General features: G+C 40.0%; 1 protein-coding gene and 1 pseudogene across 2 annotated transcripts in view; both read left to right on the plus strand.

The window, feature by feature from the left end:
- Window positions 1-9,622: 9,622 nt before the first annotated feature.
- Window positions 9,623-10,493, plus strand: LOC124501110 (anamorsin-like; annotated as a pseudogene).
- A 2,486-nt stretch (window positions 10,494-12,979) lies between these two features.
- The window catches only part of UTP20 (UTP20 small subunit processome component), a 109,715-nt gene continuing 99,069 nt past the window's right edge, over window positions 12,980-23,625 (plus strand). For both annotated transcript variants that reach the window (XM_047065766.1, XM_047065767.1), the window contains exons 1-8: window positions 12,980-13,134; window positions 14,086-14,166; window positions 17,476-17,542; window positions 17,680-17,812; window positions 18,265-18,453; window positions 21,977-22,058; window positions 22,732-22,869; window positions 23,341-23,496. In XM_047065766.1, the coding sequence (XP_046921722.1) occupies window positions 13,090-13,134; window positions 14,086-14,166; window positions 17,476-17,542; window positions 17,680-17,812; window positions 18,265-18,453; window positions 21,977-22,058; window positions 22,732-22,869; window positions 23,341-23,496 (891 nt within the window). In that variant the 5' untranslated portion in view covers window positions 12,980-13,089. The remainder of the gene's footprint in view (window positions 13,135-14,085; window positions 14,167-17,475; window positions 17,543-17,679; window positions 17,813-18,264; window positions 18,454-21,976; window positions 22,059-22,731; window positions 22,870-23,340; window positions 23,497-23,625) is intronic.

Below are 23,625 nucleotides of genomic sequence, written 5' to 3' on the forward strand. Positions count from 1 at the left end.
AATCCACTGGCCTCATCTTGGTCACAAAGTTTTACCCACGTGCAAAATGGGGAGGAAATGTATGGCCACGTCACTAGCTAAAACTTGAGGTAGGGGTTCTTCTTCTAAAAGATGAAAAAGAAAAACTTCTGTGAAACAAGTGAAAAGTTTCTGCCACACTCTATCCACTTACTATATTTATCTCTATACCACTTACTGCAATCTAATGGCCTATAGATTTACATGTTTGTTTTTGTCTCCCCACACTAGAATATGAGCCCCATAAAGTTAGGGAACTTTTTTTTACTGCTGTATCTCCAACCCTTAGATAAGTGCCTAACAGTAGGCACTCAATAAAGACTTACCTAGTGAGTAAATTATTTTTTCCTCTTTTGTTCTTAGGCACTCATTTCTCTGTGATTTACTTTGGATCTCACAGATCCTAATTTTCCTGGTTTCTAGTATTGACATTCTGGTCCTATTTCCTCTTGGCACTCCCAGTATTTAAGAACAGGGTGTCATCCTTCTAGATCCCATATTAGGTAGCCATAATGCTTAGCAGAGGACTTTTGGTTTAGAAGGAGGAGTTAAGAGGAAGTGCTATTTTTAAAAATTAATTGGCTTTATTCTTTATTTTTTAACTTTTTAATGTTTATTTATTATTGAGAGACAGAGTGAGACAGAGCATGAGCATGGGAGGGGCAGAGAGAGGGGGAGACACAGAATCCAAAGCAGGCTCCAGGCTCTGAGCTGTCAGCACAGACCCCAACGCGGGGCTCGAACTCACAAACCGCAAGATCATGACCTGAGCTGAAGTTGGATGCTTAACCGAATGAGCCACCCAGGTGCCCCTGGCTTTATTCTTGAGGCAGTTATAAGTTTACAGAAAAATTGGACAGAAAGTACAGAGAATTCCCACATACCTACTTTCTGTCCTCATACGATTTCTCCCATTATGAGTGTCTTGCCTTAGTGTGGTGTATTTGTTATGATGGATGTCCCAATGGTGATATATCATTATTAACTAAACTCTGAGTTTACTTTAAGGTTCACTCCTTGGTTGCATAGTTCTATGGGTATAATGCCATGTACTCAGCATTACAGCATCATACAGAATAATTTCATTGCCCTAAAAATCCCTTGCACTCCATCTATTTCTTCTCTCCCTATCTTTCTCCAAGTTCTTGGCAAGCACTGATCTGTGTACTACCTTTCTAGTTTTGCTTTTTTCCAGAACAACACATAGTTGGAGTCATATAGTCTGTTGTCTTTTCAAATTGGCTTCTTTCACTTAGCAATATGCATTTATGCTTCTTCCATGTTTTTTCATAACCTGATAGCTCATTTCTTTTTATTGATGAATAATATTCTATTATATGGATGTACTGTGGTTTGTGCATCATTCACTTATTAAAGGACATCTTAATTCTTCCAAGTCTTGGCAATTATGAATAAAGCTGCTATAAACATCCATGTGTTGATTTTGTGTGGACATAAGTTTTCAATTCATTAACTTAACTAAGAGTGACTGCTGGGCCATATGATAAGCCTTAGTTTAGCTTTGTAAGAAATAGGTAACTGTCTTCCAAAATGGCTGTCCAGGGCACCTAGCTGGCTGAGTCCATACAGCATGGGCCTCTTGATCTCAGGGCTGTAGGTTCTTTTTTTTTTTTTTTTTTTTTTTTTTTGCCTCTGAGGAACCCAGGGCTCCTGGGACCACAGTTTTTTTTATTTATTTATTTTTTTCAATATATGAAATGTATTGTCAAATTGGTTTCCATACAACACCCAGTGCTCATCTCAAAAGGTGCCCTCCTCAATACCCATCACCCACCCTCCCCTCCCTCCCACCCCCCATCAACCCTCAGTTTGTTCTCAGTTTTTAAGAGTCTATACTTATGCTTTGGCTCTCTCCCACTCTAACCTCTTTTTTTTTTTTCTTCCCCTCCCCCATGGGTTTCTGTTAAGTTTCTCAGGATCCACATAAGAGTGAAAACATATGGTATCTGTCTTTCTCTGTATGGCTTATTTCACTTAGCATCACACTCTCCAGTTCCATCCATGTTGCTACAAAAGGGCCATATTTCATTCTTTTTCATTGCCACGTAGTACTCCATTTCTTTATCCGTTCATCAGTTGACGGACATTTAAGCTCTTTCCATAATTTGGCTATTGTTGTCAGGGCTGTAGGTTCAAGCCCCATGTTGGGTATAGAGATTACTTTAAAATAAACAAACAAATAAATAAATAAATAATCTATCTCCAAAATGGTTGTCCCATGTTGCATTCCCACCATCAATGAATGAGAGTTCTTGTTGCTCCAGACCCTCTCCAGCATTTGATGTTGTCACTATTTTGGAACTTAGCCATTCTATAGGTGTGTAGTGGTATGTCACTATTTGATTTGCAATTCTTTAACGACATACAATGTTGAGCATCTTTTCATATGTTTATTTGCCATCTGTGTATCTTCTTTGGTGAGGTGTCTACTCAAAGCTTTTGCTTATTTTTTAATTGTGTTTTCTAATTGTTGAGTTTTAAAAGTTCTTTGCATATTTTTGATACAAGTCTTTATTCAGATATGTGTTTTGCAAATATTTTTTCCAATTCTTTGGCTTGTCTTTTCATCCTCTTCAGATACATTTTTAAGTGTATCTTTTAAAGTATTCTATCATAAGGATGCCTGGGTAGCTCAGTTGAGCGTCCAACTCTTGATTTCGGTTCAGCTCACGATCTCATAGTTAATGGGATCGAGCCCCACATTGTGCTCTGTGCTGACAGCGCAGAGCCTGTGTGGGATTCTCTCTCCCTCTGCCCCTCCCCTGCTTGCACGCACACTGTCTCTGTCAAAAAATAAATAAATAAACTCAAAAAAAATTAAGTATTTGGGGTGCATGGGTGGCTCAGTCGGCTAAGCGCCTGACTTCGGCTCAGGTCATGATCTCAGGTTTGTGGGTTCGAGTCCCGCATCAAGCTCTGTGCTGACAACTCAGAGCCTGGAGGCTGCATCAGATTCTGTGTCTCCCTCTCTCTCTGACCCTCCCCCACTCATACTCTGTCTCTCTCTCTCTCTCTCTCAAGAACATTAAAAATTATTTTAAAAATTATTCTATCGGGGCGCCTGGGTGGCTCAGTTGGTTAAGCGGCCGACTTCGGCTCAGGTCATGATCTCACGGTCCGTGAGTTCGAGCCCTGTGTCGGGCTCTGTGCTGACGGCTCAGAGCCTGGAGCCTGTTTCAGATTCTGTGTCTCCCTCTCTCTGACCCTCCCCCATTCATGCTCTGTCTCTCTCTGCCTCAAAAATAAATAAATGTTAAAAAAAATTAAAAAAAAATTATTCTATCATCTAGATGAAAGAGTGGCATATGAAAAACTAAGAAGTGTCCCTTCCTCTGCCTCCCCTTACTAATATTGAAAACTTACCATTTTATATATGTAAGGAATTCTGGAAGCAACTCTATTAATTCTTTGACTTCACATGATACAACACTTAAATCATGAATATGTACATTACTTCTTTTGACATAGGGTTAATTTTACAAAGTCACACAGTGGAGGGAACTTCCCAAAATTAGAACCCAGGTTTTCTGACCCCTGGCCTGATATTCTTTCTTATCCATCACACTGACTCCTCTCATCCACACTTTTTTGATTCTTATTCCTCATATAAATATTTGTTTTAAGAGGAAAGCTTAAGTTTCCAGCCTTGTTTATCAGCAACACAAAAATTTTACATTAGCTATACAAGTATTATTTTGATTTCCAGTGTCAGAGCCCGACTGAAATGGCCTTAGGCATAGAAGGGCAAAATAATCAAGTAAGGTAACTGAAAAATCTGAGGACTGGATGGATCCAGTGGCTGGGAGTAATTAATCTCTTGATCTCTTTCTCCATCTCCCCTCCTCCTTCCCCTCCCCCTCCCTATTTTTCTCTCAGCTCTGTTTTCCTTTGCATAAACTTCATTGTCAAGCCAACTTCTCCTGGCAATGACAACGGCCACCAACAGCTTCAGGCTCCTATTATCTTGACTCATCCAAGAAAAAGAAGCTCCTCTTTCCTTATAGCTCTAGCCAAAATTCCAGATAGGGCTCTTAGCCCAGCTTGGGACACATGCTCAACTCTGAACCAGTTACTTGGCCAAAGAAATACAGCCTAGGACACAGGCCTTTCCTGTTACCTAACCTGAACCTCAGACACCAAGAGTGAGGTATGTGCTAAGGTTCTAGGCGCTTTAGCATACATTCGGTCATGTGATTCCCAAATTAGAGCCTGCATCAGAATCATCTGGCAGGCTTGTGATCACAGGATCCCCACCTCCAGAGCTTCTGATTCAGTAGTTTTGTGGTGGGGCCTGAGAATTTGCATTTCTAACAAGTTTCCATAGGGTGCTGATGCCACTGGTAGGGGGATCACACTTTGAAAACCAGATTACGAAGTCATTGATTCTTCATAACAACCCCATGAGGGGCACCTGAATTGGGTCAGTAAAGTAAGGCCCACACAGTAGTGGCAGAGCAAGAGAGCCTGAAGTCCTGACAGCAGAGTCCAAGCTCATCCCACCTCTCATTCAAAGAAGCAACTGCGATATAAAACAACCAAGACAAAAACCATTTTGATGCAAAGATATAACCCAAGGGGAGAGTGGGCAAAGGAAAAGGAGAAATACATCCAAATTAGGAGACTCCTGATCCTTCCTAAAGAAGACATCAGTGATCTAGTTAAGGGTAGAAATATAGAGTAGAAATCATGGGGGTGCCTGGGTGGCTCAGTCGGCTAAGTGTCTGGCTCTTGATTTAGGCTCAGGTCATGATCTCACAGTTTGTGAATTCGAGCCCCATGTCAGCTCTGTGATGACAGTGCAGAGACTGCTTGGTATTCATTCATTTTCTCTTTCTCTCTCTCTCTCTCTCTCTCTCTCTTTCTTTCTTTCCCCGCCCCCACCCTGCTCACACTCTTTCTCAAAATAAATAAGTAAACATTTAAAAACAAAGAGTGGAAATCATGAAAATAAGTATGTAAAAATATGCAGATGTTTAAATTGTTCAAAAGGCAGGTTAACTTAGGTTATCCTCTGGTATCTTTAACAAGAAAATAAGGAATTTAATGTTCATGACAGAAATGCAAATGGTGAGTGGAAATGAGGAAGGAAAACAAGCTGAAAATAGACAGCAATGGTGTGTATACACAAGTGTGTGTGTGCATCTGTGTACGTGCGTGTGTGTGTGTGTTTCTGAGGATGGTGAAGGGTGTTACAAATATTCTAACACCAACTGAGAACTACACCAACTCCCCTGTAAAAAGTTGAGTAACTCACTGTATTCAACAAGAAAAACCAGCAGCAGCAACAACCTATCTGCAAGAGGTATGTTTAAAATCGAAGATAATAGACTTACCCAGAAGAGTCTAATACAGAGGCTGCAAACTGAAATGCCCATGGGGTCAGGTGAACAACTTAAACCAGTTATGGGCCAGGGGAGGAGTAGCTGGGACAGAGGCAAAGGGGCTGCCACTATTCAGTTCCAGTTGACTGTTGCTTTTCTGAATGTGGGTGAGTTTGTGGATTTTTTAAAGAGAAGATGGAAATCTGGATTTTCACCTAAAATCTCCAGATTTTTGACAAATTAAAATATTTTAAGAATACTGTAAACAAAAAATATAGTGGGCTACACTGGGCTTGTGAAACCCACTAATCTGCAATTTCAGGTCTGATGTCTCTGACGCCTGAGCTTTAAACAAAAGAAAGAGGAAAAGAAGCTCAGTGGTCCCAGTGCCAAAAAGTGGTCACATAATTGAAAAAGAAATAATAATGATAATAATAATTATTATTATTATTAATGTTTGTGTAGCTCTGTATAGGCTACAGGAGACTTTGACCAGCTTTACATCAAGGATCTCCTTACAAACCAGGCAGTAAAAAAGCAGATTGGGTTATTATGCTTAATTTATTTTTTTTATTTTTATTTTTTGAGAGAGAGAGGGCCACAAGTGAGCGAGGGGCAGAGAGAGAGAGGGAGAGAGAGAGGGAGGGAGAGAGAGAGAGAGAGAGAGAGAGAGAGAGAGAATTCCTCGGAGCCTAAAGCAGGACTCTTGAGCTCAGCAGATGTAGGACTTGTGCTCACCCAATGGGAGGTTTGAACTCATGAACCATGAGATCATGACCTGGGCTGCAGTCAGATGCTTAACTGACAGAGCCACCTAGGTGCCCCTATTAAAGATGCACCCAGGTGTTTATTTTAAAGATGAGGAAACTGAGGCTGAGTGATTAAATCACTAGTCCAATTATCAGCTAATACATGGAAAATCCCATACCTGGGACCCAGCTGTTCTTCTGGATCTAGCTTCCATGCTCTGGATGCATCCTGATTGCCACACAACTGTGAACAGTAAATAATTCTCTCAAGAACGGAATAATCTTTGACTTTCTTTTGAGGGGGATTTAGGGGGAGAGAAGCAGAGAGAGAGGGGGAGAGAGAGAGAGAGAGAATGAATCTCAAGCATGCTCTACACTCACTGCATAGCCCAAGGTGGGGCTCAATACCAGAACCCTGGGATCATGACCTGAGCTGAAATCAAGAGTCTGGTGCTCAACCAACGGAGCCACCCAAGCACCCCAAGAGTGGAATGATCTTTGGATTAGCTTACCCTACTGCTTACAAGTCACTAAAAGACCCTCCTTGGTCCACTCCTTCTCTTTCACTTCACTCCCCCTTGTTCATTCGAGATCTCACTTCCTTTGTCCCTTGTTGAGTGAGGATCATCTCTGGTTTGATATATTTCACCTATTGAGCCCCTTTCTAGACAAGACCATGCCACCAGGCAGACCTACCCCCTTCCAGACCATCACATACAATACCTGAGCTAATTTTTCAGCAGCCTGTGTGACTATTGTCCCCACTTTATAGATCAGGAAGCTGAAGCTCTCATGACCTCTGAGTTTTACACTCTCCCTTATGTTTTCCTTTTATTAGCCCAAGGATGATAGGGATGATGTCAATGCCCAGTGCTAACTTGACAGGGTGTGGCTTAGGATGAGGAATTAAAAATAAGCAAATTTATACTCAACCATTTTAAATCATTTCATATACTATTCCCTCCCTTTTATACTGTTTCCTTTACCCAGATAACACCATTCATGTCCATGCTCCTCCTTTGCCTGGCTAACTTCTATTCACCTTCTGGGTCTCAGCTTAGATGTCACCTCTACTTAAAGGCCTTCTCTGGGCTCCACTTCCATGTATGGCCGGGTAAACTCCTCATGTGATTATATAGTCCCCTGGGCTTGAAACTGCAGTGTGCTAGGCAATAAGGAAACAAAGATTAAAAGGTGAAACTTCCAAGAGCTCCTGATCAAGCTTAAGAAGGAAGGAATTATGTTTCCTGACTGGGATAAATGGATCAGACAGAACAATATTAGGGGGAAAAAAAGGAGGATTACATGGGGTATTCAATGTCTCTGCACAGAGGGAAAAGGCTGGGGGCATGGAGGTACTCATAAAAACAGAGGTGTTTTGGGGCGCCTGGGTGGCTCAGTTGGCTAAGCGACCAACTTCGGCTCAGGTCATGATCTCATGGTTTGTGAGTTTGAGCCCTGCAACAGGCTCTGTGCTCACAGTTCAGAGACTGGAGCCTGCTTCAGATTCTGTGTCTCTCTCTCTCTCTGCCCCTCCCCTGCTCTCTCTCTCTCTTTCTCTCAAAAACAAATAAACATTAAAAAAAAAAAAGAGGTGTTTTTTGTGGCTACTTCAGATATTCCACAGAAACTCAGAAACCTGGCTTTGAGAGAGACCTTAAAAATCATGTGGTATAACCCATATCCAATGCAGAAGTTCTATTACTCTGGAGTTTGTCAGGGTTAAATAAAGTATTGTACGTTTTGTTAATTCAACAGACATTCATTAAACAACTCGTAAGTTCAAGAGATACACTGGCAATGTAAAGTTGAAAAAGTGCATGGTTTCTGCCCTGAAAAAACTTGTTAGGTAGCTACATACTAGAGAATTAATGGTCACTTATTTATCCATTCAGCAAATATTTGTTCCATTTTCTATATGCCAATATGATAACTTGGAAGATTGGGATTATCATCATCTCCATGTAATAAATCAGAAAGTTGGGTCTCAGACAGGTTAAGTAAGTTATCAAAGGTTGCATAGTTATGGTGTCTGGTACCATCCTAAGTGCCTCTCACCCATTAGCTTATTTATTCTGCACAACAGCCCCCTAGGAAATAAGTGCTTTTGTTACCTTCATTTTCCATTTAAGGAAATTATGCTCAGAGAGCTTCCCCAAAGTCACACCCCCAATAAATGGCAGAGCTAGGACTCAAACTCAGGCAATCTGGTTTCAGCATCCGTGCTCTTTAACCATCATATTATATACATAAGTTATTCAACCAGAGTTGTCAATACAAGCATACCTCAGACCTATTGCAAGTTCAGTTCCAGATTATCCCAATAATACAAATATTGCAATAAAGTGAGTCAAATGAATGGGAAAAAAATCTTGTCGTTTGCAACAACATGGATGGAGCTAGAGAGTATTATGCTAAGTGAAATAAGTCAAAGACAAATACCATATGATGTCACTCATATGTGGAAGATATAAAACAAATGAGCTACGGGAAAAAAAAACAGAGAGGCAAACCAAAAAACAGACTCTTAACTATACAGAACAAACTGATGATTACCAGAGAGGAGGTGGGGGTGGGATGGGTTGAATAGGTGATGGGGATTAAGGAGTGCACCTGTGATGAGCACCGGGTGATGTATGCCAGTGTTGAATCACCATATTGTACACGTGAAACTAATATAACACTGTATGTTAATTCATTGGAATTTAAATAAAAACTTTAAAAAATACTTTATTGACAAAAAAATGCTAACCATCATTTGAGGTTTCAGCAAGTCATAATCTCTGATCACAGATAACTATAAGAAATATAATAGTAATGAAACAGTTTGAAAAATTGCCAGAATCACCAAAATATGACACAGAGACATAAAGTGACTAATGCTGTTGAGAAAATGGTACTGGTAGATTTGCCCTATGCAAGGTTGCCACAAACCTTCAATTGGCAAAAAATAAAGCAAAACAAAACGATGCAATATCTGTGAAACACAATAAAAATGAAGCATGATAAAATAAGGTATGCCTGTACAGGAGAATCATATAATGAGTAACAATGCAATATAGAACTTGCAAGTGTCAGTTCTTTTAGTGTCCTTGATTTTCATTTTTCTCTCCATTCCTTATTGTCCCTTTAACTCCACCATCAAAAATAAACAACAGAGAAAGAAAAGGACACAATTATCTGGGGTGATTTTAGCAATAGGCTGGGAATATTGCTTAGAGTGAGGGCTCTTACCTTCAGGGGACTGAAGACTTCTAATTTTCGGCAATCATCTACACACTTCAGTGTGAATGAGCTTATCTGCTTTTTTCTAAGGAGAAAGTCTGCAGCTTTCACAGAATTCCTTAAGAGACTTGTGATGCATTAAGGGGAAGGACCACCTAAAGAAAAAAAGCCAGTTAGCTTACTGGAGGCAAGCCAAATATTAGGCACTTCTATACTTTATTATTAAAAAATCCAGAAGCCAGGAGCCAGCCCTGAACAGAAGTTTCTAGGTCCATCAGCACTGCAGGAATGGCAACTTATGGGATCTTGGCTGGCCAGTCTGTGGCAGTGGTCTGGGGTAAGTCATCTTTGGTGGAAGCTCTGAAATATCTGATAGATAAGCTTCAAACATTAATCAGCAATGAGGGCCAAGTGTCTGTGGAAAACATCAACCAGCTGTTGCAATCTGCCCACAAAGAATCTAGCCTTGACATTATTTTGTTGGGTGTAATTCCTAGAAGCACTACTCTGCACAGTGCTGAGATTTGGGCTGAGATGCCCTGGTGGATGTCTTTTTCTGAAAGAGCTGGTAGAGACAGCTGTAGTCAACAATAACAAAGGGAGGACAACATCTAAGCTGTGTTTGGCCCTGACTCTTTCTGGTCTTGTGGAAGTGAAAGAGCTGCAGCAGGAGCCCTTGAACCCTGAAGAGATACAGTCTGTCCAAGAACACCTGTTACCAAAGTGACAGTTTGCTTTGTTTACAGATTGCCGGCAAAAACCCAACTTTGAAGTGTGTTCTTCTGGTCAACTGAAGCTTTCCATTGCCAAGAAGTCTTCTCCTCTGATGAAGCCTGCTATGGACCCTGCAGCAGCCAAGCTTTGGACCCTCTCAGCCAATGACATGGAGGATGAGAGCATGGATCTCATTGACTCCGATGAGCAGCTGGATCCGGAAAATTTTAAGAAGCCAGATTCAGCTTCCCTGTGGGCTCCTTTGTGTGAGGAAGGGGGAAAAAAGAGGAAGAATTGCACCTGTGGCCTCACTCTGCACTGGAGAAAGAGAAGTCAAGGGAACAGGTGAGCTCCAGCCCAAGTGGGCTTGTAGAAATTTCTACCTGGGTAATGCTTTCTGCTGTGCCAGCTGCCCTTACCTTGGGATGCCAGCCTTCAAACCTAGGGAGCAGGCACTCCTGAGCAATAGCAATCTCACTGATGCCTGGGAGGGACCCAACGCGGTGCAAACCTGCTCCTCCAGCCAACTCCTGTCCCTCAAATCCCACCATTGTTGTTCCTCCCATCTCCTCCGGATTTGCTCACTCTCTGCTTCACATGAATCCATCTGCAGGAAGGGCGCTTGGTAAACACAGTGAAGCTGGCAAGAGGTACAGCGGTGTGCAGTGCTGCTACGCATCAAAAGGCCACGGCATAACGGAGCCTCGTTACTCTGAGTGGGGAGACCTGTTTCTCCACCTAGTGTTAGGGAATAGGAAGACTGTCCTGAAGAGGGCCCTCTCCTGATGACACAATGCTGACCTAACACTCAGAGCCCGGGCATCCTTGAGTATTAACACTTTGGGACAAAGAGGGCCCCTGCCCCTATCCTAAACTCAGCATTACTGCCACTACTTATCTTCCAGACTTGGTGGTGAACTTGCATTTATTTGCTGGCGACATGAGTGAAGAGTCTCATGACCTCCTTAGGGCACCAAAGGAATCATCATTGGTTGCTGTGATCATATTCAGTGTCCTTCTGTCCTTTCTATCTCTACCTCACCCACTTTACTGTATTGTATCTGTCTTATTGTTTTGCTAATCTATAGTTATTAAAGTTGTGTACGTCTGCAAAAAAAGTCCATAAATGCTACGGAGCCGTTAAAAATATTTACAACCCCATGATGACATACAAAATATTGATGTTGTAATGCCAATAATAATATGAAAGTGTTTAGATCTACTTCACTTCTTCATCCGATTCCCTCCACAGTCTATGCATATTTTGCTTCCTTTCTTCAATACCGGACCGTACTTGTCAAGGTCACCAGTGACCTTCACCTTGTTAGATCCAGCAGCTACTTCCCCAGACTTAGCTTTCAGCATAGTTGACCAGTGGTTCTTCATCCATGCCAAGACTAGTCTGTGTCTACCTCACTGGCTCTCTATCCCATCTCCCTTCCAGGCCACTGCTAAATGTTAGAGCACTCCAAGGATCAACTCGGTCCTCTTCTCTTCTTCACCCTCCTTTCCATAGCTCTCTCCCTAAAATATCTCATCCAGTTCCACGGCTTTATAAATACTCCACATGATTCAATAGTTAAAGAGTGTTTAAGGTATTTAAGTCACACCTCCAGTCCTGACCTCTACACCAAGCTCTGGGCAGGAATGTATTCAATTGTCTACTTAATATCTTTCCTTGTCTAAGATGTAAGCACCTCAGACTAAATACTTCCAAACAGAATTATTATTATTATTATTACTATTACTATTACTATTACTATTACTATTACTATTACTATTACTATTGTGTCTTGTTCAATTCACACAACAGTGCATGGCCCAAGTAGATTCTCAAGAAATACTTGCTGAATAAATACGTGAAAAAAAAATACACATACAGCTGCTTGTACAATTACGTTTAACAACATAACAGTGGTAGGAAAAATACCCAAATTTTAACTGGTTGCTTATGAAATTAATATTTTTCTTTAAAACTCCTTTTCTGGGTGCCTGGGTGGCTCAGTGGGTTAAGCGTCCGACTTTGGCTCAGGTCACATGCTCTCGCGGTTCCTGAGTTCGAGCCCTGTGTCCGGCTCTGTGCTGACAGCTCAGAGCCTGGAGCCTGCTTCGGATTCTGTGTCTCCCTCTCTCTGTCCCTCCCCTGTTCATGCTGTCTTTCTCTAAGAAATAAGTAAAACATTAAAAAAGTAAATTAAAAAAATAAAACTCTTTTTCTATTTTTCAATTTTATTCAGACAGTAATGGTTAATATGACTTTGGCGCTCAGAGACTTCTGCGACTGCCACTTACCAGCTGCACATCCTTGCTTCCTTCGTATGCCAAAGGGGCTCAAAAATATGCACCTCAGAGGCCCCTGGGAGGCTCAGTCAGTTAAGCCACAGACTTTGGCTCAGTTCATGACCTCAAGGTTTGTGAGTTCCAGCCCGCGTTAGGCTCTGTGTTGACAGCTCAGAGCCTGGAGCCTGCTTCGGATTGTTTCTCCCTCTCTCTCTGCCTCTCCCCCACTTGCACTCTGTCTCTCTCCCTCTCTCAAAAAAGATAAATAAATAAAATGTAAAAAAAAAAATTAAAAAATGCACCTCAATTATGTCCATGTAGCGTTCACACTGCCCTTTTCTGTAAAATTCTGGATGTAAAGAGCTTTGCGTGGTATAAGGCTCATAGTGAAGGGTAGTGATTGTTAGTCGATAATACTGACAGGGAGATTTTCTTTTATAATAAAAATACATATTTTTTTTATAAGTCTTCCCTGAAAGGAGAAAAAGAATTCCACGCCTACTCCAACATCAACTCACCGCGGTCCCGCCCGCTTCCCAGAAGGCTGCGACTGCTCGGTCGGCTTTTCCGCCCACGTGATCCTCCCAGGCTCCTCCCCATCTCCAACATGGCCGCGCCCAGGGGCACAAGCCGCACGTGATGGAGTCCGAGCACCTGGAAATTGGAGCGTGCAAGTGTGTGAGCAAGTTTACCTCCGTACCATCGGTTCCATCCTTTCGACCCTTACCTAGGTCCTCGCGGGCCCCTGTGTCTCTGCCGCCATGAAGACAAAGCCTATGTCCCACAAGACGGAGAACACGTACAGGGTGAGCAAAGGCACTTGTGCCAGGAACCGTGGGTACCTGCTGCCTCAGCCTTGGAACTGGGTCTGAGCGGGACACTGGGGGCTGAGGTGTTCTGGGCGGAGCGTGAGTCACTTACCTGACAAAAGAGAGGGACTTGGCGGGTGTAGTAAACATGGGATGGGGAAAGACGTCTGAATAGCACGTTTCGCCCGCGGTTTGTGGGGTCTGGCCTGCCTGGGAATTCCTTTTGGTCCAGAGTTAAATTCATTATCACAGACTAATTGCTTAGGAGATGTTTTCCACTACTCTTTTCTCCTTAAAGACCAAATTGGGGGGCGAGCCGGCGGAAGGAGGTAAGTGATTTCTGGCTAATGGCTATGACACCACTTTCAGTTTTTCTTCTGAGAGTTTCTTTGTTATTGTACCAATCGTATATCTGTATGTGTTTAAAAACACTATTGTTGCAACGACTTAGCCAGATCCCTGTGCTTGTAGCGGGTTATGAAACCTAACAGTAGATCCAGGGAAGCCACATCACCGACTTTCACCTGGATCCACCACAATTTAGTGTGGAAATTTTATTTGAAATGACATAACTGAACTTTTGCAAATACATTCGTGGAAGTATTTAATTTTCTTCATATAGTAGTAGTACAGGGCGTTTAACACTATGTCTTTGAGCTTGTTTTTACACTTCTCTTTTGTGACTCATCAGTGATGTCTACGTCTAGTTTCAAAACACAATTATATATTTTATGATTGATTGAAAATACAAGTCTGAAATTGCAAGAGAAGCATACTGTTATTCGTAATGATAGTACGTGAGGAGGCTTATTGAAACTTTAAACTTTATATTTTCACAAGGCAATTGTTGTCATGTAATTATTATATTATACAGCGCTTAAAACAGATATTCAAGATGTGATAAGTGTTAAATGATGATTGTATATTAAATATCCCTCCCTTTCGCAGTTTCTTACATTTGCTGAACGGTTGGCGAATGTGAATATTGATATTATTCACCGGATTGATAGAACTGCAAGCTATGATGAGGTAAGAGAATGTTTACTAGCCGATCTTCGAGTATTCACAGTTGGTTTTTTAGTCTCTCCTCTTAGAAGTGAATTGTTTTTCAAGCCATTCCTTAATGAATATGAAATGCATTATACCTGTGTGATTTTATAAGTTGCTACGTATGGCAAATTAGATCTCAAAGCAAATTAGAAATTTTTTTTTTTAATTTTTTTTTTTTCAACGTTTATTTATTTTTGGGACAGAGAGAGACAGAGCATGAACGGGGGAGGGGCAGAGAGAGAAGGAGACACAGAATCGGAAACAGGCTCCAGGCTCTGAGCCATCAGCCCAGAGCCTGACGCAGGGCTCGAACTCACAGACCGCGAGATCGTGACCTGGCTGAAGTCGGATGCTTAACCGACTGCGCCACCCAGGCGCCCCTGCAAATTAGAAATTTATGGGCTCAATAGCCATATGTGCTACAATATTAGACAAGTGTAGATATGGAACATTTCCATCATTGTGGAAAGTTCTATCAGGTGATACTGTGTTAGACAATTGGCTTGATACCTAGATACTTAGGCTTCTGTGATTCCAGCCTCTCCCTTTTCCATGTGCATTCTGATTGCTGGTGCAGATTCATTTTCCTGAAGCTACAGTTTTTAAGAGGTTTTAAGAACATCACTTTTCCAGGGCTTAGTTTCTTCCTTTACAAAATGAAAGGAGCTAGATTTCCAGTTCTAACCATGCTCTCAGTTACACCTGTACTTAAAAATCTTGCTTTTGCTGCATCTTCATTATGTCCCTGTTACCCTATTAAGGTCCTCTATAACATGCCTTTAACTTAGGGGTTCAACTTCAGTTCTTACAGTTCTTCACTTATAACTCTAGTCAGACTTTGCTCACTGTCCCTTTGGATGCCTTATTCCAACGTGTGAATTCAATGTGTTAAATGATGTGATCTGGGTAAGCACATAATGCTTTATTTGTATAGGTTTTAGCATGGCAAAAAGGGCAGGAAATACTGTTTAATGTTGAGAGAGAAACCTATATAAAGGAACAGAGACTAGAAAATTCATGTGACATTTAAGAAACTGCAAAACATTTCAATGTGGTTATTCATTGTATGTATAGTGTTTGTGTTGATGGTGACTGGGATAGGGGAAGGAGATAGCTGGTGAGAGATAAAGCTGAAGAAATAATCAAGGAGCATAAAGAACTTCATATGTCAAGCTAAGTTTGGATTTTATCCTGAAGCTCTGGGATGTCGTTCTTGGAGTAAGGTAGAGGAGTGTGTGACATGATCAGGTCTCAGTTTTAGATCTCTCTAGCTTTAATGTGAAAGGAAGAGCAGGATTGGAATCAGGACAACCTGTTGTGAGGATTTGGTAGTCATCTAAGTGAGAAAATTATTATGGTAGCAGCAGTCAAGATGGAGAGAAGGATTCCAGAGATATTAAAGAAGTAGAATGGAGAGGACTTGTGACCTGCTGGTTATGGAGGGAAGGAGGTTAAAGTTTGGTTCTAACAACTGGGTGGTTGAGGACATCACTTATTAAGGTAGATTTGTAGGAAGAGATGCAGGGGGGTGATTCTTTTTGGGGCTTACTGAATTTGATGTACCTGTGGCCATCCAAATGATGGTGTCCAAAAGCTATTTGGATATATGGATCTGGAGGAGTACAGGTGATTTTGGAGGTGGAATTATAGATTTAGAGTTCAGTATATGGTTTATAATTTAAGCCACAGGAGAGATAGATGGTTTAAGAGGTAGAATGTCAGGTTAGAGAAGAGAGCCTAGGATCTGATCTTGGGCTGGATGGTCCAGAATGGTCTCAATCACATTTTAACTGGGGCTTGTTAGTCCTAGTTATCCTCATGGCCGTTTACTCTCTGATAAGCTAGACTAGGCTTCTTTTCATGATGGCAGAATCTTTTCAAGAGAGAGAAAGCAGAAGTTATAAAGCCTCTTAAAGCCTACCTTTGGCAGTTGCAAGATCACTTCTGTTGCACATTATAGGTCAAAGCAAGTCAGAAAACCTGGCCAGATTCAAGGAGTGAGAAAATAAACTCCATCCCTCTGTGGTAGGGGCTGTGAGTCACATGGCAAAGGGACAGGGACATAGTCTACCACAAAATGGCTGACATGTGCCTGCTGCTATGCTATACTGGGAATGCCTTCTTCATTTAGGTTTAAACTGCTAGGTGTATTTCTCTCTCTTAAGAGACACCGAACAAAATTTAATGAGATCCTCTTTCTTTCCCTCTATTCTGCCTATTGATTTATCTTCATTTTTATTTTTGAAAGATTTCCAAAGCACTCTTTAAAGGTTTGCTCTTTTTTTGAGATTGTAGATTTGGCATGCAGTTTGTGTACTAATTTGTACTGTCACATTCCACTCACACACACACATACAGTAATAATTTTATTGATTTTACCTTTCAAAGTACAAAGTAATGTACACTGGGATAATAAGCTAAACAGTATGACAACGTATTGGTGAACTTAGAAAAACTTGTTATCTCACCTCTCCTACCCCTTATTGTGAAGGAAACTAATATGAACAATTTGGTATATATATATTCTGTACTTTTCTGTCATACAAATATTTGCAAATGTGTATATTTATAGAGGTCTTTTTAAAAAATATTGGCTCCTACCATATACTTTACTACGTAACTTGCTTTTATCGTTTTGCGAGTTTATCCTCAACATCCTTCTAATTCAATATAGATACAACTATTCTTAGTAGCTATATAATATACCTTAGAATTTATGGACCATGAGTTACAACAAGCACTTTCCTGTTGTTGGATATTTATACTTTTTATGTTTTCCACCCACTACAATAAAGTTGAATAAGCATCCTTATACTAGTATGTTTGTAAATTTTATAAAAAGCATCTCCAGAATGGGAATTGATGGGTCAGAGGGCATACCTGTTTTGTTTTTGTTTTTGTTTTTGTTTTTCATTTTAATGATTGCTGGAGTATTTTCCCATAAGGTTGTAATTCATATTTCCAAAAGCAGAATGAAAGAATTATAAGAGCACATTTTTCTGGGCCTAAAATTGTAGAAAACAGGAAAAAAATTTTTTTCTTTAGTGTGACTATCACATAGGTTTTAAAGAATCATTTTCTGCAACCAAATCAACAAAATACTGTGTTTATAAATCCTTTGCCCATATTATACATCTGATTGCTTTTTGAGTATGTTAGTTATCACCCTTTAAAAAAAATGTGTTTAAACTCCTATTATCATTGTCTCAAGGTATCATTATTCCTATTTACTTTGATCATAGATTTTCTTTGAGTTGCCTGATTAATGGACTGCTTTAATCTTGGCAGGAAGTCGAAACCTACTTTTTTGAGGGTCTGCTGAAATGGAGAGAATTGAACCTTACAGAACACTTTGGTATTTTCTATTTTGCTTCTATTTTATTCTCCCATCATTTGTACTTTATGTGTTTAAAACGACTAAATTAGTGGTATGGTAGAAAAGCAGAACCTATTCTCTCTCTCTTTCTCTCTCTTTTTTTTTTTTTCACCCAGGAAAATTTTACAAAGAAGTTATTGACAAGTGCCAGTCCTTCAATCAGTTGGTCTATCATCAAAATGAGATAGTTCAGAGTTTGAAGACTCACCTGCAAACCAAGAACAGTTTTGCTTATCAGCCCCTTTTGGAGTAAGTAACGTGTTGAGAGAAAGCTCAATGACATTTATCTGAATTATAGAAAGGTTGTGTTTTATACTACATTTGCCTTAGATCTGGTGTCTGTAATTTGGAAACAAGAATGTACCTTTTCTGTTAGATTAGAACATTAGTGAATTGCCAAAGAGCAGAATCTTTAGAGTTATCCTCCTTTTTTCTTTTATACATTTAAGAAAATTCATATTTCTTTCATGCTACAGGAATGAGCATAATTTGTGATTAAAAACAAAAATACACTTTCTTGCTCCAGCTGAATTTCTTTGCTGAACTCTTAAAATGTGAAAAATTTTATGCCTTTCTCAAGACTTGGTTTGGAAGTTTTAATTAATCCTATTATCACAGGCAATCTGTTATCATTTGTGAAATAGTCTGTCTTTTAATCTGCATGTCTCAGAATCAGTTACCTCTACTTATCTTTGATGCAGTTTGGTTGTACAGTTGGCACGAGATCTGCAGACGGACTTTTATCCACATTTTCAGGACTTTTTCCTGACCATCACCTCAATCCTGGAGACTCAGGACACAGAGTTACTAGAATGGGCTTTCACCTCACTGTCCTATCTTTACAAGTACCTGTGGAGACTAATGGTGAAGGACATGTCCAATATATACAGGTGACCCTTTTCTCTCTCTAATTCGGGTTTGGTTTGATTTTTGTCCCTTTTCAATTTTATTTTATCTTACGTACAATTCACTGTTTAGTAAATTTATGGGGTTGTGCAAATACCACCATAATCCAGTTTAAAAACATTTCCATCATGGGGCACCTGGGTGGCTGAGTCGGTTGAGCGTCCGACTTCGGCTTAGGTCATGGTCTCGCGGTCTGTGAGTTCCAGCCCCGTGTCGGGTTCTGTGCTGACAGCTCGGAGCCTGGGGCCTGCTTTGGATTCTTTGTCTCCCTCTCTCTCTGCCCCTCCCCTGCTCATGCTCATGCTCATGCTCTGTCTCTCTCTCTCTCTCTCTCTCTCTCTGTCAAAAATAAACATTAAAAAAAATTTTTTTAAACATTTCCATCATCGCCAAAAGATTTCTCATGTCTGTCTACAAGTCAGTCCTGCTCCCCATCTGCATCAGTTTTGAGAGCAAAAGCACTATATATATATATATATATATGTATTAAATAGTCATGATTGTCTCTGTGAAAACAACTGTGTGCTTTAGGCTCCTCAATAGAACAGTCCTCCTCAGTAACAAAACAGTTTAACACCTGAGTTTTGCAAGTTTTTATTTTTTGTTCAAGTGCAGTCTTTATCAATACCGGCAACCAGGATTGCTCACTCTTGCCCTGTGTTTAGTTAAAAAATGTGCACTACGCATCATGCGTACCTGCTGACATGGCTGCCTGACTCTGACATATTTTTTTGATTGTTTTTCTCTGGGGTTCTGTTTGACTCCAGACTGCCTTTCCAGCTCAATCTCTATACAAAGTTGGTTCTCCAGCCAAAGTGGTCCACATTGGCCAGTCTGCATTGACCTGGTCTTTTCTTATCTGCAGCCATTGAAATCCTGCCTCTTGCCATCAAAGTCAGGCTTGGTTTCCATAATCTCCACAAATATTTCCGGGCACCTTAGCCAAAAGTGAAAGCTTTGTACTCTGAACTCCTCTGGTGTTCTATACACTTACGTTACACAACTTCTGTTATAATTGTTTGTTCATAGTAATGATGTTCTTTACAAACCTGTGAACTGTTCAAGAGTCCAGTCTTAAATATCTGCATTTACCCAGTCCCTAACATATTAAGTAAGCCGGAAGAGACATTCAGGGAACATTGTGAGCAAATGTGGACAGGGAAAGAGGATGAATTCAGTAGTTGCATTTTGTTTAAGGAAAAGATTGTTTATAATCAATTTCAGTCTGGGACTGATGGAGCTTTCCACTTGGTGTACTGATTATTTCTGCATACTTTAATTGCCACAGGAATATGTAAGATTACCACCCTCCTCCCAAGTATAGGTGTGGGTTTGGGATAGGACTATAGATTTCGTTTTTGTTTTTATACCAACCCCCTTTACCCTACCCTTGGTTGAACCACCCTTCCCTCTACCCTGCCTTGATTAAAGAATGAGAAAGAAATATTTTTCCACCCTTTGCTGGTTCTTTGTGAAGCTTTTGGTAAAATGTATTAGAAACCAGATTACTTTGTCAAAACCAGCAAGATCTTGGGGCAGTATTCAGTAGTCCCCCCTTATGTGTGGGGTTTATGTTCCAAGCCCCACAGTGGACACCTGAAAGCACAGATAGTACTGAACTCTGTATGTGCTATGTTTTTTCTTATGTATACATACCTATGACAAAGTGTAACTTATAAATGCACAGATTAATAGCAATAACTAATAATAAATAGAGCAATTATAACAACATACTGTAACAGAAGTTGTGTGTATGTGGTCTCTCTTTGAAAATACCTTATTGTACTCTACTCACACTTGTGATGATGTGAGATGATAAAAGGCTAATGTGATGAGATGAAGTGAGATGAACAACAAGGTAGACATTGTGGCATTAGTGCTATGCTCCTGTTGAGCTGACAGTGGTCAGTAGGAGGAGCACCTGATTCCAGACCACAGTTGACTCTGGGTAGCTGAGACCACTGAGTGGAACACAGACAAGGAGGGACCACTGCATGGCTTATTTGGTTTCATGACTTCTCTTGTTACTTTTTTATCTTCTAAGCTACGCTTTCCACTTCTAAATTTATTTGCTGTTGGTGTGACATCTTCAACAGCCTGGATATTTTCACATAAGTATTACTAAAATCAAAGTCAGCACATTCCTGCTCAAACTATCTCTTCATCCGTTCATGTGTTCAGTAAGTATGTACTGTGTTAGGCCCTTTTTGGTTGCCCATTTTCCAACAGTGATACCATCTTTCATCAACTGAGGCTTGGTGTCTTAGAGGCATTTTTGACCCAGTTGTCTTCAAGGGCCCCAAATCCTCTTGATTCCATTATTCATGTACTCACTTGATTAAGTATTTATTAAACACTGTACAGCACTTGAGATGCAACTGCAAATAAAACAGATAAAAAATCCCTCTTCATGCAAAATTTACAGTTTATCAGTGGAACATCTTGGGTGCATGCCTGGCATGTGTGAGGAACAGCAAAGAATCCTGGGTGGTGGGGCAGCGTGTGTAAGTAGAGACTAATTAGACGGTGCCACATCATATTAATAAGGGTCCAGGCCTTGTGGGCACTGTAAGGTCTTTGCTTCCACCACAAGGACTCTTGAAATGTCTCTTGGGTCCATCTTTTGCCATTTCACTCTACCGTCAGCTTCTTTCATGCCCTTGTTCGCCCAAGCTTGCGTGACTTGAACAGATTTCTAGCTGGACTGCCAGCCTCTTCTTTCTTCATTTATTTTATCCTATATCCTGCTGCTAAATTAAACTTTCTGAAATACTAACTTCTTACTTAGCCAATATTTATTAGCATCTGTTATGGGCAACGAAGTGCTAGGTACTGAGGGTACAGCGTAAGAGAGATACATTCCATACTCTCCTGTCATTGGGGAGACCAGTTTAAACAATGTGATTATTCAGGTAATTATTTAGTTATAGCTACATGGCGGTGTGACCTTAAGCAGGTTGCTTGACCTTTCTGTCTCAGTTTCATTATCTGTGGAACCAGGATAACAGTTCCCACCCCATGGAGTTGTGTTGTTTACAGGAAGTAACAGAGAAAGTGCTTATGAGATGAAAGCTAAAGCCTAGTCTCCTCTGTTTGGTGTTCACAGTGACTGGTTTACCTGAGCAGCTTTATCTGCAGCAGCCCACCCAGCCACATCACCCTTTTTCTTTCAGACAGACTAGCCTCCTTTAGATTGTTTCTGCTCGCCCCATCTTTGCTCTCGCTTTTATCTCTAGTCATACGCACTACTGTACCCACCTGAATTCTTCATATTGTTCAGGACTCAGCTCTTCATGGAGTCTTCTCTGTAAGACCTGTACCACCAGTCCTAGGATTTTTCTTGTCTGTGACCTTTATCTGTCTTGGTAGTTGAATGAGGTTTTAAAGCACTTGCTTTATACTTGAAATGTATTCCTTGCATACCTAGCACAGTGTTGGACATACAGTTGACATGGAATGTATGTTTATTAAAATGTGATTAAACATGTCTTATTTTCTCATTTATAGCATGTATAGTACACTTCTGGCTCATAAAAGACTACATATAAGAAACTTTGCTGCTGAAAGTTTTACTTTTTTGATGAGAAAGGTTAGTCTGATATATGTTTATTGCTCATTAATCCTCAAGAATCTGATGAACAGAAGCAGATATCTTTTATAATATGGTTTTTATGAACTAAATATATATGTATGTATATGTATGTGTACATATATATATATACACGAATAAACCTTTTACCATTTTGAATTTATCATAAAATTGCTCACTAATGTGAAATAATTTGAGTCACTCGTTTATTGTTATTTAGGTTTTTGGTAGCTTTCAGTGTGTGCATATCAGAAGTGCCCTCGAATTCAAGTTAGTAAATATATGAATGGTGAGAGTAATAGAAACTTATAATAATTTCCTGGAAAGAACTGATGACATAGTGTCACTTGTGTTTGTTTCCATAGTAAATTTTAGAGGGTCACACTGGTATTAATTTCTCTTATAAGTATATGATTTGCTTTCAAAAATAAAATATTGCCTTATGTAGTTTTTCTTGGCACAGACCTTCATATTATTTCATCGAATCACTGTTGTATATGAAATAAGAAGTGGTATACTATTATAATAGTTTGAAATCATTACAGGTTTCTCTTCCTTTTAGAATTTTATCCTAATTACATTTAACTGAACCTGTGGACCAGTAAATAATATGTATTCATTGGGATTTGTTTGTTTTGTAAATACAGTTTTCCATTTGCATTTTGTGTTTTAGGTTTCTGATAAAAACGCACTTTTCAATTTAATGTTTCTTGATCTTGATGAACATCCGGAAAAAGTAGAAGGAGTTGGACAGTTGCTCTTTGAAATGTGCAAAGGAGTTAGAAATATGTTTCATTCCTGTACAGGGAAGGTAAATAACCAGAAGGATACTTTGTGTCTGTGTGAAAGCTATTAAAAAGAAAACCCATAATATTTATGTAAATGGTGTAGAGAGAGCATAGCCTAGAATAAATAAAAAGCACTAAATGGGGAGCATTAGGTTGTTGATAACAATGCTTACCTAACGTAGGTTCTAGGTGATTAGGTATAGTATTTACTTACAAAATCATTGCTGTCTTCTCCATCTGGATCCTAGAAGGTAACATAAATTGATTAATGAGTGAGGAGTAGACAGTTGGATGATAAAATTCTCCATCCTAGTTTGGAAATTCGTTTTGGGACATGTAGTTAACCATCGAAGCTACCTTGTCTTTGATTATTCCAGATCAGATTTTAAGATAGGTTAATCAGAGTGGGGAATAATCAGACTGGGAAATAACAGTGTTAATACTTAAAAATAAGATTGTACATGTTTATTTTAATGATTATTGGCTTCCCACAGGCAGTGAAGCTAATTTTGCAAAAACTAGGACCAGTTACTGAAACAGAAACTCAACTACCATGGATTTTAGTTGGAGAAACACTCAAAAACATGGTCAAATCCACTGTGTCCTACATCTACAGGGAACATTTTGGTCCACTTTTTGAATGTTTGCAAGTGAGTTCTAATTTTTAAGGATTTGTTTGTAATAAGAAGCCCAAGAGTTGATTGTTCTTGCTCTTAGTTTAGCAAAACACTCCTGGAGATTGTATTTTTATAATTGTTATCTTTATACTTTTGCATACA

The sequence above is a fragment of the Lynx rufus genome, unplaced genomic scaffold (assembly GCF_022079265.1).
Source record: "Lynx rufus isolate CCGP_SWC_20201006 ecotype Redwood Valley unplaced genomic scaffold, mLynRuf1.p SCAF_7, whole genome shotgun sequence".
Classification (NCBI taxonomy): domain Eukaryota; kingdom Metazoa; phylum Chordata; class Mammalia; order Carnivora; family Felidae; genus Lynx; species Lynx rufus.